Raw genomic sequence first — 15593 nt, forward strand, 5'->3', positions numbered from 1 at the left:
CTTCAGGTCAGCAAGGGCCTCTCCTTGTTTGCTTTCACAGCTGAAAATCCTTCTGCAAGCCAAACCTCCCCCCCTTTTTTTTTTCCAAATTGTTTCCAAACACTAAACTGAGGAGTAAGCTGTGAATTGATTTTCAACCAACCTTAAACAACACCCTCCTGTCTTCTCTCCCTGCAGCAGTTTATTTGATTTTAGTGTAGCTTTTAAGATGGAAATAATCCTGATAGTGTGTCAGCACTATTTGCATTGAGCTCAAGCATCCAGCAGGATGAAACTTGCTTGGAGTTACAAAGCTGATGCACCTTTACTAGAGCTCCAACTTGTGATGCTGACTTGCCTTTACAAGCTCCTTGTTACAGTATTTAATAACCTGGACTTTGCTGTAACTTTTAAAGCTATTTTAAAGATACTTGACAATCATTCTGGGTAATGGTTTGACCTTGAAATCCAAGTTCTTGTTCAAGATGTGTCCAAAAGCAAATGATGTGCTGACACCTTGAGTGTTCCTGAATGGCTGAGGCAATGAAGCACTGCTCTGCAGGTTTTGCACAGCTTTGTTTTTAGGGATGTGAAGTGAGGACCCCAAAGATGGCACAAGCCTGGGGCTGAGTTTTAGTTGTAAAAAGGTGGTTTGGAGACTTGAACACTTTGTGTTCAACCCCTGAGGGCTGAGCAGAGCTGGGACTGCTGCTTCAAAGCAGCCTGGAGGATCTCTCTTGAAGATTATGATGGAAAAGAAACACAACTAGGTAAAAAAAAGAAAAAACTGAAACATGTTTATTACAATAAGCATGAACATGTCTAATTGCTGTATGGCTTCCATCCAGCTTGAAGCTTCCTCTAAACATCATCTGTGATACACACCCTGCTCTGACTGCAGTGGAGGGATTCCTCTTGCTTTGCAGTGGTGCTTCCAGGCCTCCTCTCATCTCCCTGCTTATTAACTAATTACTCAGATCTGTGACTCTCTCTTCAGAGCTGCTAGCCCAAAACTGAGTTTATAAATGCCTCCCAGCTGTTTATAAAGAGGTGGCAGCTGCCTTAAGGAAAAGAACATATCTTAGCAGGGATGAGTGTGTAGTCCAGGTGTGCTCAAGGCTGCAGCTCTACCCCAAGACAGATTCCACCAGCAGAGATGGAACCAACCCCTGCCACCCTGCAGTCTGAATTTACAGCACCTCAACCCTGGGCAGGTCATCCCTTCTGCTTTCCAGCCCTGCACAGAAATGGTCAGGACTTGTCCTGCTCTTTAGGAGTCACTCAGGTTGCTGGGGTTTGCCAGGTGTGCTAAAATGGTGACAGGCTTGTTGGGAGGAGACATCCACCTGGGGTTACAGGTGGGGGAAGGTCAGGTACCAGCATGGGAACAGGCAGATTACAGCAGGATGGTGATGTTGCCACGTAGCTTTTGTTATCATCTATGTAAAACTACCAAATCCTGAGCTGAGGAGCTTGAAAGCAATGAATCAGAGGAGCAGGAGGGTGAGGTTAATGTGAAACAGTGATCCTCATAGGTGGCTTCCAGTAGCTTCTTTGCACAGTATCTAATGCAAACATTAAATGAAGAAATATAGCTGTGACCTTCACCCTCTGTACTCCAGTCGTTTGATAAAGCTTGTGTATAACTACATTGCATGAGTCCCAGGACTTCTGTGCTCCAAATTCAGGCTTTTCCCTGCTACCCTGAAACTCTCTGGAGTAACTGAGGTGAGTGGGAAGGAATACAAGCATGGGGATGCAGCAGGCAGAGCTGATGTTGCTGCAGGACTGTGTCTAAACTGAGCCCAGTGCTGCTGCCACAATTCTTATACTTATCCCTGCTGCACCCACCCCTGTGCACACCAGAATCTCTTTCCTGACTGCGCAAGACATCACTTTTTTCATTAATTCACTCTGTGCATCTTTGTTGCCAGCTGTAAAAATACCAGAGGAGTAAAACACTGAAAAAGTATCACCTTACTGATTTTTTTTTTAGCCACTAATTTGGCTAAAGTGTTTCCCCCTCTCCATCTCCCCTCTAAAGAGTCACAACTACCAGGGAATTGTTATTGTTTCTGCTTCTTCCTCACAAGCAGAAGGGAATGGAACTGCCCGACGTCCAACGTTTCCCTGCAGGATTCCATCCAGCCCTTGGGAATCACAGGGTTAGGATGCACTGCTCGGCCATGGGGTGGCAGCCATCGTACTCCTGCAGGTGAGGGTTGTCCAGATCCCCTCTGTTGCTGTGCTCAGCAGAAGCTGCCTGGTCCCAGGGGGGTCCCAGAGTCCTCACACACACACAGTGGCTCCCTTTGGAACCAGGCTGGAACAGCTTCCTGGGGACTCCGCTCCAGTCTCGGTTTATTCCCCCACTAAGAATGGAAAATTAAAACAAATTGTAATCCAAACCCTTGAAAAAGCTTCCAGGAAATAAAGAATCATTAGGTTAAAAAAAAAAAAAAAAAAAAAGAGAACTAGCAACACGCTGGCTGAGGAAGCCTTAGCTGCCACCATCCAAACCTCCCCCAGCTTTCTGATACCTCCTGACTGGCTCTGCTGCAGCTGCAGAAACCTGGGGCCTGAACCTGGTTGCTGCTACATCCTCTCACCCTTGGGAGCAACCAGAATCTGCTTCCAGCATTGTCAGTGCTGGAAAAGGCATCACAGCATTGTCAGTGCTGGAAAAGGCATCACAGCCTTGTCTAGCACTGGGTGGCTAATAGCAAAATGCCTTTCTAGTGGTACTAACTGCTCACAGATAACCACAAGCTTGTGTGCAATGACTGAATCCCAAAAACGCACCCCAAAAAGTCTCAATTACTTCCACAGCTACTTTGAAGCATCTCTGGATGGACCAATCCTGCCTCTTCCCTGGGCCTGTAAACTCTTACCCAAGAGACAGCCACACAACACCCAGTCCCCAGGCTGTACCCAAGGTGGCTCAGGCAGAGCAGCAGATCCCCCAAGCTGCACCAAAAGGAAGCCCAAGCTATTTGCAGTGTGGGATGGTTTAATCTTAAAACAAAATAGGCCCTGAAATGAGAGAGGAGCACAACTCAACAGGCCAAGTAGGAAATGACTGTTGTTTTATGTGATTTTCAGTGAAAACTGTTGTGGCAGTAGCCTACAAGACAGCCTGTGAAGCTGTCTGAAAAACAGGAGCTAATATTTGCATTCCTGATAATTAAGAAAACCTGCTCAAACTCAGCAGAGTGGGATCCTAGTGGGATTTCTGTCCTGTTTTTCCTGAGACAGATCACGTGCACACGTGGCAGCTTCTGAAACCTGATTTTGATTCCAGTGGGACACAGGAGCTTTTGCCTCAGACATAAAATCCCTAAAAGTATTGGTGGCTGGAATGAAATTTTATTTACCCCTTGCCACTCACTGGGTCAGCAAGCAAACCTCCCCTCTGCTACTTCATGCTGGAGAACATTTTCAGCAGCCCAACCCACACTTCTGTGCAACTCCAAGCTGGCTGGAGGTTTTCAGTGGTTGCTGGACTGGCAGAGAAAATCTGGGGACAATGATTCACACAGCAGCAGCTAAACCTGGCACAGGGAGAACTGCACTGCTGTTCCTTGCAGGTTGGCTCCATCTCTGCCAGAAAGCACAGCCTGAGGAATGCAGCCAAGGAAAGGGACACCTTCCTACCCTACTCCTACGAGGAGAGGCAATGAAAAAGCTCAAAAAAGGGGCAGAAATGCTCTCTGCTCCAAAGGGTCCAAGAATGATGGCAGGAAGGCCAAGCTTACCTCTGTCTGGAGCACCAGAACCGGGTGCCTGCAGCAGAGCTCCATTCAGAGTTGCAGGGTGGAAAATGCTGCTTCATCTGCTCATTTTCTGCTCGCAGCTTCAGAGCTTCCTCAATTGCAGCCTCAGCCTGCCTTAAGGCTGCTGTTGGTGCCCCATTTTCATCATAGAATCTGCCTACCAGCTTCCCTGGGAGAGAAGAAGATGATAAAATGAAGGCCACAGCCTTTACAGAGAAGGAAAATGAATAGTTCAGGGTTGGTTTAGAAATTTTGAAGATTTTGCAATGGCCTAATTTTAAAACTGAGCTTACATGCCTTCCATTCTTGGCTCACACAGCAATTTACCCATATGATAAACCCAGGCAGGACAAGCTCAGGCACAAAACCTCATCACAAAGTCCATGCCCCTCTCAGCTGCAGGACCCAGGAGGTTTTCTCACCCATGCCCTTCATTCCCCAGCAGAGATTCCCTGCACTGCTGCTTCCACAGTCTCCTGAGTCCTCCTCATTTCACTGCTTGCAGTGCTGGCTCTGTGCCTTTAGTTCAGCAGAGCTGAGATGCAGTGACAGCCCAGGGATGGAGAGCTGTGAAGCTTTGCTCTGGAGGGCTGCAGACCTCACACGGGCTCTGGTTTAGCAGCATCTCCAGGTGCTGCTGAGGGAAATCTCAGGGATTTCACTGGGTTGATCTCCAGCAGCCCCTGGGAGAGGGCAAGGGTGGACATATAGAGGTGAAACTTGGCCCTATCCAGGTCTGCACCCCCCCGATGGGCTGCAGGTCTCCCCTCACCCACCCGTGAGGTCACCCCACCCACTGTCACCTACCCACGGGCTCGTAGTTGTCACGGTAGAAGGACAGCCAGCTCTGGATGGCCAGCAGCTCACCCGCTGACAGCACCGACACGTCGTCCACCAGCCCCGACGGGGTGAAGTCACCGGTGGCAAATGCTCTGCTGGCATCTCTCCCTGGGGGGCAACCGGGCCGTGAGCCCCCAGACACACCGAGCCCCCGACGGAACCCTGCCAGCCCCACCGAGCCTCCGACGGGACCCTCCCGGCCCCACCGGGACCCTGATAGGGCCCTCCCAAACCCACCAAGCCCCCGACGGACGCCCCGCAGCACCCCGGAGGGGCTCTCCCAGCCTCCCCGGAGCCCCCGACAAGACCTCCCCATCCCCACCGAGCCCTGAGAGAGCCCTCCCGCCCCCCCCCGGGGTGCCCTCATCCCAGGCTCCTATCAGATGCTCCCTCCCCGCCCTGTGGCGTTACCGGCGAGGCCGCTATAGGCGCCGCCGGGGCCGTAGTGCTTGCGGCCGCGTTCCACGTCGAAGACACGGCCCAGCACAGCCAGGTAGAGGCCGGGTTCCCCCGTCGCCCCGCGGTACCGGGCCAGTTCTGCCGAGCTGAGCAGGCGGCCGCGGGACTCGAACCCGCGTCCCAGGAGCCAGGCAGCCCCCAGGCACAGCAGCGCCACCGCCGCTCCCCCTTCCCGCCACATGGGGCCCGGGGCGGGTCACGTGCCGGGCCTCTTCACGACGCCGTCCTCACCGTACGGCAGCGTGGCCGCCCCGGTACCGGGAGAGCGGTGGGCAGAGCACGGAACCGCCCCGTCCCGTTCTGTCCCGTTCCGTTCCGTCCCGTTCCGTCCCGTTCCCCGCCCCCGCCCCGCTCGCTTTACGGCCCGGGGCGGGGCTGTGCGGCAGCGGGTGTCGCTTGGCGGCAGTGTGGCGCGGCCGCCCCGCCGGGCGCTGACAGGTGCGGCGGGCCGGGAAGTTGCTGACTAAGCCGGGCCGGGCGGTTCCGGGGCGGCGGCGGCGGCGGAGGAGGAGGGGAAAGGAAAGGAGAAGCGGGTTTACCTCAGCGTCGGTACCTCCGAGGAGCTCATGGGGACGGCGGCGAGTCACAGCAGCGAGGAGGAGGAGGAAGGCGCCGAGGAAGGCATGGAAGGGGCGGCCGCCGCCCCTCAGCCCGGCTCTCCCTTCCCGCCCGGCGGGGCCGCCAGCCCGGCGCCTCCGCTGCCTCCGGCCGAGGTGCTGCTGGAGCAGGCCCGGCTCCGGGAGGCCACGGCGCGGCTGCGGGAGGCGGCGCTGCCCGAGTCGCTGGTGTCGAGACATCACGGGACGTTGGTGCGCTGGCTGGAGGAGCGGCTGAGCCGAGGAGACGAGGCCGTCAGCCTGGAGCAGTTCTGTGAGGTGCTGGAGAGCGTTTCCCGCCTGTCAGCCGGGTCCCGAGGGGAGAGCGAGGAGGTGAGGGAAGGGGAAAAGCGGCGGGAGGAGGGAGCGGGGGCGGAGGAGCGGCGGAAAACGGTGCCGAGGGAGAGACCTGAGGGACCGGGAGGGCTGGGAGAGGGAGAGGGAAACGGGGAGGGCTCTGGGGGACTGCCTGAGGTGGGGCTGCCCCGGCCATGGTGCGGGATGGGTGGGGACAAGGCTGGGGGACAGGCTGAGGTGGGGCTGGTGCGGAGTCCGGGGGACGGAGGGTCACAGGCAGACACACACAACACACACACAGACACACACTCACACACCCTGACACACTCACACACCCTGACACACTCACACAAACCCCAACACACACAGACTCACAACAGACAGACAGCAGACACAACAGTCACACACACACATAACACACACACCAGACACAGGCAGACACACACAACACACAGTCACACACACCGACACACTCACACAAACCCCAACACACACAGACTCACAACAGACACAACAGTCACACACACACACACACACACATAACACACACAACAGACACAGGCAGACACACACAACACCCGCCCCCACCCCCCAACACACACCCCCACCCATCTCAGCCCATCCTGGGGACAGGCAGAACCCAGATGGTTCTGCAGCCAGGTTAAAAAAGTGTTTGCTGCTGCTGCAAGGCTGTCAGCTTCTAGAAACTTTTTTTTTTTGCCTCCCCCCTAAATTTGGGATTGTTTTCAGCAATCGGAGCTCGGCGTCCCCTTGTGAATCAAGTGGTGATTTACAACAATCTTTCTGGTGTAACCACAGCTGGTGGTAGCACAGGCAGGAAATTCTGTGCAAGTCGTTCCTCTGAGATACTTTGTAATGGTGTCAGTAAGCTGCTGTTTACCAGGCTCAGTTTTATCTTTCCTTTTCCCAGTCAGCAGTGAAATGCTCAGAGGTGTTACTGGTGTCCCATTGCTTATTGAAAAGTAAGAGGTTTTAGAAAACTTGTAAGAAAGTTGTGTAACAAAGCTCCCCCTCCACAGGCAGAAGGCAAAAGGTGAGGTTTTAATGGTACAGGAGACTACAGTTTCCTCTCTGCTGTGAGAAGGGATATGGGGAGCTTAACATCTGCAGCACTTAGGCTGTAGCTTTACTCTCAGCTGACATTTAGAGTGCAGTGCAATACCCTGCTGGGAATTCTGCACTCAGTTGGGAAAGTGGTTATGTCTGAATTTCTTACTGTGTGCAGTTCCCCAGTGTCACCAGTGACTTCCTTTTGCCTTTGTGTTGCTCCTGAGTAGCAGCATGACTTGGTAAGCTGTTAAATCACACATGGACTCCTTGAAATCAGTGCTGACATATTAACAAGGCTATTGGAAACTGGGAAGAGATTTGATTTTGTTTTACAGAGGGGCATATTTACACCAGACTGTTCTGAGTAGCTTGCTAAACTACTGCTCCAGCTTCTTTACAGGAGCCAATAAAGAACACTTCTTCATTTTGCTTGACAGTGGGAGTGGCATTAGTACATCAGGGTTCTTCCTATCAATACAAACAACTGAGCTTTACAGGCTGCAGAAATAGTTTGAGGGTTCTCAGTGTTGCACATCTTCCTCTACATGAATAATAGGGCTGGTTTTGTTGTTTGGTTGTTTTTTTTTTTTTCCTGCTAGGAGTGGGGAAAAAACTTGCCAAAGGATTTGTCCTGCAGTGGGTATGTGGTCACATCTAGTATGTCCTGCAAAGCTGAGATGCAGGGAGTTGTCTGGAAAGCCTTGTTTACTTCTTTAAGTGAAATAATAGCCATGGGCTGTAGTGTTACAGATTTCCAGGATGTATTTTACACTGATGAGAAGTTAATTTGTGGGTGCTGGGTCAATAAGTTTCACTTTCTAATGTCTACAGAATCCTGTCTGGCATATACAGAGTTTTGATATGCCCATTAAGTTTCTCTGCTCTCAGTCTGGGGCTTGTGAAGCACACACTTTGAATGCCTCCGGAGCAAACCAAACCTCTGCTTGAATGCAAAATCTGTTTTCTGGATGAACTGAACCCCTGACTCCTTTTTTATTCATTAGTGCTTCAGCAGCTGCCATGTGACATATCCAACTTAACTTGAAACATTAATGCTGCAGCTCTACTGAGAAGCAAGGATGAAATAGAGTTTTAAGTCACACTTCAGGTACTCTGTCATCCTGAGCAGCCTGTGAGATGAGGAGCTGTTCTTCCCATGTCCTGTGTTTCATTGCCATTGCCCTGGCTGTCATTTCCCAGGGAAGATGGGGTTTTTTTGTTGTTGTTTTGTCATGTTCAGGGTTGAATTGGGTAGGAAGTGTTTGGACTCCATGCTTTTCTTCAGGAGCAGAATCCAGCTGGGTTGTAAAGCTGCTGCTGCGTTTGTATCACAACTCAAAAGCTCTAAGAACACTTCTGCATAATGAGTTTGCTAATGAGTTATTTGTTTTTGCTGAAACCCCTGTTGCACAGGGCAGCTTCTTTGAGCAGCAGAAATTGTGTATGTTTTGTGTCAAGAAAGTTTAAGTTTTACTGAGCAGTTTTAGAGTTCTAGGGTTGGTGCAGCTTGCTGAAATCACAGTTTAAAAATAAAATAACAAAATACTGCATGAAGGTGCAAAGAGAAGCATATATTTATGATCTCTCCTTACATTAAAGTATAAGAAATTGGCTTAAAGTAGCCAGCAGCAAATCCAGCTTTGTCACCTGATGTGTATTTTCTTTTCACTGGTAACATCACAAAACTTGCCCACTTGTTCAGTTCATGTGTTAAGTAATTGCACAGTTTCACTTCAGATATGAGGAGAAAAAGTCAAATAGTGGCAAGAAGGTGATGATTTGTTTTGGCAACTAACTTATCTTTGATAAAATTAATTTCCTTTGTCTTGTTGACATGAAGCAAAGCTCTTAGGTTTTTGCTTCTGTATTTACCTGATGCCCAGCACCAGCCACGTGCTCTGGCTCTGGTACCAACTGGATGCCCAGAACTGCTCCTCTTTGGTACTAAGAATGATTCTTTTGGAATTGTGATCATGGTCAGCATGGGCTCAGCTCTGTGTTTTAACAAGAATCCTTAAAACTGCTAAGGAAAAATTCAGCTCTGTGCTGCAGAATTGTGCAGCTAAAATCCTGCATTTTGACTCTGTGGTCTTCTGAAAACTTTGCTCTCATTTAAGTTGTGTAATTATGTCATGGTTAATTGGCAGGTTATTTCCATCTAATCATTTTGGATTATTTTTCTCTAGGACACTGCTTTTAATGGTACATCAAGACTGATAACCAGGTAGCAAACTCAGAGGTGGGAGCTTCTTGCACAGCAGGGGTTTTGTCACTCTGTCAGACACTTGTGAGCTGGTTGGTTCTTAGAGGCCAGATCAGCTTGGCTATGTAGCTGAACTTGAAATACCAAGTTCAGGGCTGAAACACCAAAGGCCTGCTTGTAAAGAAATCTCTTTTGTAAGTGCATTGCAAATTTATAAAAAAAAAAAAAACAAAAAAAAAAAAAAAAAAAATAAAAAGAAAAAAAAGAAGAAAAAAAAGAGGGTGTTCCTGAAATACTGCATTTCTTTTTGGCACACCCTCAGGTTTTTTTAGCAATTAAACAGGTTTGTTTCAAAATTAAGTATGGTTGTAAAAATATAGGTAGTTTTTTTTTTTAATGGTAGTGTGGAATGGAATAATGAGTTCTCAGAAGTGGCTAATTAAAAAAAAATGAGCTTGGTTCTGTTTTATAGGCTTAGCTGAACAAAAATATCTTGTGCTTCTGCTAGTACAAAGATGTGAAGTGCATAGCTGTGTGAGTACTTGTGTGCATGCTTAAGACAGCTTTTTTAATATAAAAATTTCTATTAAGGTCAAAGTTGCTAAAGCTGATGATGTCTTCCTTTAATAAGAAAAAAAGTATATTTTCTAACTCCATTGTTTTCACATGTGCTTTGACAAAGTGTTAAAGTGGTATTTTGTGTGGGAGGACAGAATATAGAAGAAAACACATTTAAAACCAATTCTGCTTCTAAGGACACTTGCTTAACTAAAGAAAATATTAAAAACCTGATAGAATTTGAGTGGCTGCAGTGGTAGCTGGATGCAGCAGCAGCAGGTAGTGGGTGGTTTGGTTTGGTTTGGGTTTTTTGGAACTAACTCACCCTTCTGTGATTCAGTGGCAGTGGTTTTCAGTGTTCTGTTTTGAGCACTTTCTTCATGTCCCAGCTGTCAGTGGATGGATACTGCTGATTCACTGGCAGAGATGATGTGCTGCCTCCACCTAAGCATAACTACACTTGATTTTTATAGGAGGGCAATGCAAAGACCTTAAAACTTGCTACAGGCTGCAAATTTCCAGCCAAGCTGTTTGCTGTTGTCATGAATTCAATATTTTTGATATTCTTTTGATTTTTGTTCCATGGTGACTGCTTCGGTTTCTCTGAAATACTTTGAATTTCTGCTTCAAGTAAATATACTGAATTAAATTCTTTTTTTTTTTTTTTTGCTCCTATTCAGGCCTTTGCACAATTTGATGCTGAGGGAGATGGCACTGTAGATGTGGAGAATATGTTGGAGGCTCTCAAGAACTGCAGTGGAGCTAATCTTCAAGGGGAGCTTAGCCATGTAATCAGGCAACTGCAAGCTTGTTCATTAGTTCCAGGTATGAGAACAGAGTGACAGAAAAAATGGTTTCCCATATCCTGCCCTATATAAAAGGGGTGCTGCTTCAATAAATTGCTTTAATAGTGCTGTTTGTCCCAATCCTCTGAAAACCATTGTCCAAGTAGTTCTCAGTTCCCAAGTATCAATTAAGTCATGTTGCTGTGAATTAAAAATTTTAAACAATTAAATGCATTAACTTAAAGAAATAACCAATATTTTCCTTTCTGTGTAACTGGGAGGCTTCTTATCCTCTTTTGGTTTACTCACAGACAGAAAATGATTCCTTGCAAAATTCTGGGGAGTGCCTAACCAGTGCAGCCTTGTACTTGGTGACCGGAGGAATAAATCCTCCATGGAGTCTGTTTCAAGTGATGAGTCACATACTGTATTATTATATTGCTATTTAGCTGTTGAAACCCTGCTCAGACATAATTCACATTTTGTAACTTGTAGTCTGGAAAGTTGCAGTTTCCAGAATTTGATTTCTGTGAGAAGTGTCAGTGACTGAGTTCCCTTCCAAGCTTTTGATGCTAAATACTAAAGGGGATTTGCCTTAGGGGACAGACAAGAAGTGTCAGAACTGGTGAATAGACAAGCCTGAGGGGAATACTTTTGGGGTACCATTCCATGCATCTAAATGCACTGTGGTTCAGGGATCCACTGCTCAGGAGCCAAAATGCCAAAGAGAGATGTTAGTGTAGCTTCAGGTGAGTGATGTGAGTACATCAGACAAGTAACATCTCTTTCCCCTAAGATATTGGTAATTGTTTTGAACCTCTTGGGGCTTTTCAAGTAAGTGACAAAAATATTTGTCTGCACCTCTTGGAATCCTCCTATAGATGCTGCAAACTTGAGCTACTTCACCTGGTGGAACGTAGGTTCAGTATTGGCTCCTGTGCTTAACTAGGATTTACCTGGTAATAAGGTACAGAGGAGGGAATATGATGACTCTTTCAAGTCATGAAATCATAGAATTTTCAGGGCTGCAAGTGGCCCTTAAGATCATCCAGTTCCAACCCCAACCCACAGCTCAGGTTGCTCAGAACCCTCTCCAGCCTGGCCTTAAAAACTTCCAGGGTTGGGGCTTCCACCACCTCTCTGGGCAACCTGTGCCAGGGTCTCACCACCCTCATGGGGAAGAACTTCTTCCTAACATCCAATCTAAATCCTGAATCCATTCCCCCATGTCCTGTCACTCCCTGACATCCTCAGAAGTCTCTCCCCAGCTTTCTTGTAGCCCCTTCAGACACTGGAAGGCCACACTAAGGTCTGCTCAGAGCCTTCTCCTCTCCAGACTGAACAACCCCAACTCTCTCAGTCTGTCTCCATAGGAGAGGTGCTCCAGCCCTCTGAGCATCCCCATGGCCCTTCCCTGGACACTTCCCAGCACATCCCTGGCTTTCTTGTGACAGGGGCTGCAGGACTGGACGCAGTGCCCCAGGTGGGGCCTCAGGAGAGCAGAGCAGAGGGGGAGAATCCCCTCCCTCAGCCTGCTGACCACGCTTCTCTTGATGCAGCCAAGGATCTGGTTCAAGTCAGATGTTGCAACTAAAGCAGAAATGATGTCTCTTTCTAGGTTTTATTGACATCTTTTCTGAATCAAAGGAGAGGCTGGGTGTCCACGCTTCAATGATTCTGAGGTTCTTGCACCGCAACCGCATCTCCAGCACCGCCATCCCCTACCCCGTGCTGGAGTACTTCAACAACATCTGCACCATGCGCTCCTCTGTGCTGAAGGACTCTCTAGATAGACTCCTCCTGAAAGAGAAAGGTATGGGATAGGTTTTTTTCTTTAAGATGGTGGCATAACAGTAACGTGAAGACAAAATAAAAAGCTTCCTTTTCGGTTTAATCTTGAGCAGACTTCAGTTTTTTGCAGTGTTCTGGGTTTTTTGTTTTGGTTTTTTTTTATTATTATTATTTTTCTGAGGCACATGAGTTGACTTCCTAACTGCCTAGCAATCAGAGTAACAGACTTGGATCTTTTTCATATTCCTCCTGCTTCAGAATGATGATTATTATATTTCCTATTCACTCAAATACCTCTACTAGTTACTGCAAACTTAGTGTCCATGTGGAGGTGAATGTTTTCTGAAGCTAATAACAATTAGCTGTTTAACTAATTAACAGTATTACTGTTTCTGGGCAGAGGCAGATGTTCTTGTGTTTCAGATGGGAATGTCCTGGTTGTCTCCCTAGAGGGAGGACTCCTTTTCTTCACTGCTTGACCTGATATTTTCAGATCTCTGCACCTTTATTGAAACAGATCAAGTTACCTGGGGATACAATCTGCTTTGTCCCTTCCCTAGAATAGCTGGGTTGAGGTTCCCTCCACGATATTTTACTTTTTTACTCTTGTCTGTTTGCACTTTGGCATATTAATAATAAAGCATTGATGAGGCCAGTAATGAAAGGAGGAGATAAAGGCTGTTGAACTCCAGGCAGAGGAGGTGTTTTCACACTGCAAGTGGTAGTTTGAGGTTATTGTGATTTCATCATTTCAGATGAAATGAAATTTAGTTTCAGGAATTTGCTGTCTTCCAGGTTCTGTCAGAAACATTAATTCAGGAGCTGACTTCTGTGCCAACAAGTTAATTTATACCAGATAATTGTTACAAAGGTAGAACAATTTTCAAAATCAAGCAAAAATAGAAAAGGTTACGAGCGATTTCTTTTCTTTGCAGAATACCCCAGTGACTTGAATGGTAATCAGGAGCTGGACAAACTGAAGTCTGTCACCAAGTGCTACACTCACATAGAAACCTCATCCAATTCTGCAGATATTGACAAGATGACCAATGGAGAAACAACTTCCTTCTGGCAGTCGGATGGGAGTGCTCGCTCCCACTGGATACGGTGAGGGACTCAGCCACGTGCAGCTGAGCTCTGGTGTACTGGGTCCTGGGTCCAATGACAGCCAGGGGGGTGTATTTAAAAAAAAATGTGGACTGAATGAGTGACAGGTCACAGAATCAAAGACTGTTAAGTGTTAAACAGAGGCACCAAGTTAAAGTCTTCACCTGTAAAATGTGTGTCTTCCATGCTGACACATAGCCTTCTTTTGCAGCTCAGCTTCCCAAACTCTCTTACAGATGCAGTGGTTAGTACTTGAATAGAAGCACTTCACCACTGTCTAAAAAGTTATTCCTCCCTGAAATGTCTGGTGTTTTTTCAGTAGTAGAAATAAGAATATATACATTAAAAAAAATCCCTCATTTTGGTCATTATTGACAGTACATTTTTGTTCCTGAGGAATGAATTCTCAGTGGAAAAGCTGAACAATTCCACAGTCTCACTGCCATCTTTTAAGTCATTTAGAAGTTTACTAACTTGTCCACCATGGCACAGGGTTGCAAATGCCTGATAAGCATTAGATAATGACAGTGGGTTTGTTTATTCTTTGTAAGAGCAGAAACTGATTGAAGCTTTGTCACAAGTGCTTGAGTTACCACCTCGTTGCAATCTCTCGTTTCATTTTCTTTGCTTTGCAGTTTAAAGATGAAGCCAGATGTTGTTTTGAGACATCTGTCCATTGCAGTGGCAGCCAGTGACCAGAGTTACATGCCACAGCAAGTGACAGTGGCAGTGGGAAGGAATGCCAGCAGTCTTCAGGAGGTCCGAGATGTTCACATTCCAAGCAATATCACTGGCTACGTAACACTGTTGGAAAACGCTAACATTAGTCAGATGTGTGAGTCCATACAGATCCCCTTGGTATCTCCTTTTGTTGCTTTTCTGGAGGTGAAAAGTTGGCTAGGTCAGAGAAGGATGTGTTGAAACATCAGTCAATAGAACAGCAACTTTTGACTTGGTCCTTGGGTCAGAGAAATTGTTTTCAATTAGTTTAATTTCTAGCCTACAAGCTAGAAAAGCTGGTTTTTTTTTTTCCTCCTGGCAATTGTCATACTAAGGGTTGAAGAGTTAGAATGACTAAAGATGCAGTTGTAGCCTCTCAGTTTGAAGGCATTGGGTAATTTTAAAATGTCTCTGCTTGCAGAGTGAAAGCATTTGTTGGATAATAGCATCCAGCAAAAAACCTGCTTCTGAGCAACCTTTTTTTTTCTCTAGTCTCTGCTCTTAAGTTGGTCAGATGATTTCAGGCTTTCTGTGAAGGATTTTTAATTAGTGTTATTTTAAGTCTGGTAAATCTGTTGGTGCTATATTGGAATCAGTTGGAGGAAAACTGCTCCTTCCTAAGATGGTTTCAGCAGCTTCAGAAATCTTGTCCCTTTGGTTCAAAGAATGGTTTTCACCAAACTGGACTTCCACAGGAGCAGGCAGCAAGGATGGGTTTCCTCAGAAGTAACTGGGACAATGGTAGCTAAGAACCTTTGGGAAAAAGTTTTTTATTCCCTATCTTTTCCACTGCCACTCTCAAGATACTCCCTATATATGTAGGTAAAAAGGCACTGGTGAAATAATCTGTAATTTTTTCCTAATCTATTTTTTTTTCCTAATTTGTAGCTGTACAAAATGTAATGGAACACATAGGCCACTGAAAGGCTAAATTTTCCACGTTGTAGGGTGCACAGTGAAGAAACATGTGTGTAGTTGCCTAAATGTGGGAGTGCTGTTCCATATCTGCTGCTATTTTTTAGAAGAAGTTTCACAGCAGTTATTGCTTTGTATATCTGCATTGCTCTAGATCTGATCCAGCAATAGAAATGGGGGGAAACAAACAAGCAAAAAAAAAATAAAATCTATTTTCTCTTTTGACAGATGTACAGATAAACATCAAGCGTTGCCTTAGTGATGGATGTGACACAAGAATCCATGGGCTCAAGGCTGTGGGTTATAAAAGAGTTAAAAAAGTGGGGGTCTCTGTCTGTGATGCCTCTGCTATCTGGTACTGGTCCCTGCTGACCTCTCTGGTGACAGCTTCCATGGAAACAAATCCAGCATTTGTTCACACTATTTTACAAAATACTCAGTAAGTACCAAACTTCCAATGTGGGTGATTTGTCTGCTTATTTATTTTTAAAATACTTCC

General features: G+C 46.7%; 2 protein-coding genes across 7 annotated transcripts in view; one reads left to right on the forward strand and one right to left on the reverse strand.

The window, feature by feature from the left end:
• Positions 1-74: 74 nt before the first annotated feature.
• LOC103535830 (neuferricin) lies at positions 75-5401 on the reverse strand. 4 transcript variants are annotated; one of them, XR_003988344.1, is made up of 5 exons: positions 5004-5270; positions 4560-4700; positions 3735-3921; positions 1980-2351; positions 1453-1913 (listed from the first exon to the last, which is right to left on the reverse strand). XR_003988344.1 is itself a non-coding variant. In XM_030462321.1 (4 exons), exons 1-4 carry the CDS (start codon positions 5230-5232, stop codon positions 2138-2140), a joined length of 771 nt encoding a protein of 256 aa, XP_030318181.1. In that variant the 5' UTR covers positions 5233-5401; the 3' UTR covers positions 75-2137. The 4 variants fall into 4 exon arrangements, 2 of the variants coding, with proteins under 2 accessions (XP_030318181.1, XP_030318182.1); XR_003988345.1 differs by having other exon boundaries at positions 1458-1544; positions 2036-2351; XM_030462321.1 differs by having other exon boundaries at positions 75-2351; positions 5004-5401.
• The window catches only part of ZZEF1 (zinc finger ZZ-type and EF-hand domain containing 1), a 57912-nt gene continuing 47691 nt past the window's right edge, over positions 5373-15593 (forward strand). For all 3 annotated transcript variants that reach the window (XM_030462315.1, XM_030462316.1, XM_030462318.1), the window contains exons 1-6: positions 5373-5980; positions 10457-10601; positions 12180-12374; positions 13288-13459; positions 14095-14294; positions 15323-15533. In XM_030462315.1, coding sequence (XP_030318175.1) covers positions 5618-5980; positions 10457-10601; positions 12180-12374; positions 13288-13459; positions 14095-14294; positions 15323-15533 — 1286 coding nt within the window. In that variant the 5' untranslated portion in view covers positions 5373-5617. The remainder of the gene's footprint in view (positions 5981-10456; positions 10602-12179; positions 12375-13287; positions 13460-14094; positions 14295-15322; positions 15534-15593) is intronic.

Source organism: Calypte anna, chromosome 19 (assembly GCF_003957555.1).
Source record: "Calypte anna isolate BGI_N300 chromosome 19, bCalAnn1_v1.p, whole genome shotgun sequence".
Lineage (NCBI taxonomy): Eukaryota > Metazoa > Chordata > Aves > Apodiformes > Trochilidae > Calypte > Calypte anna.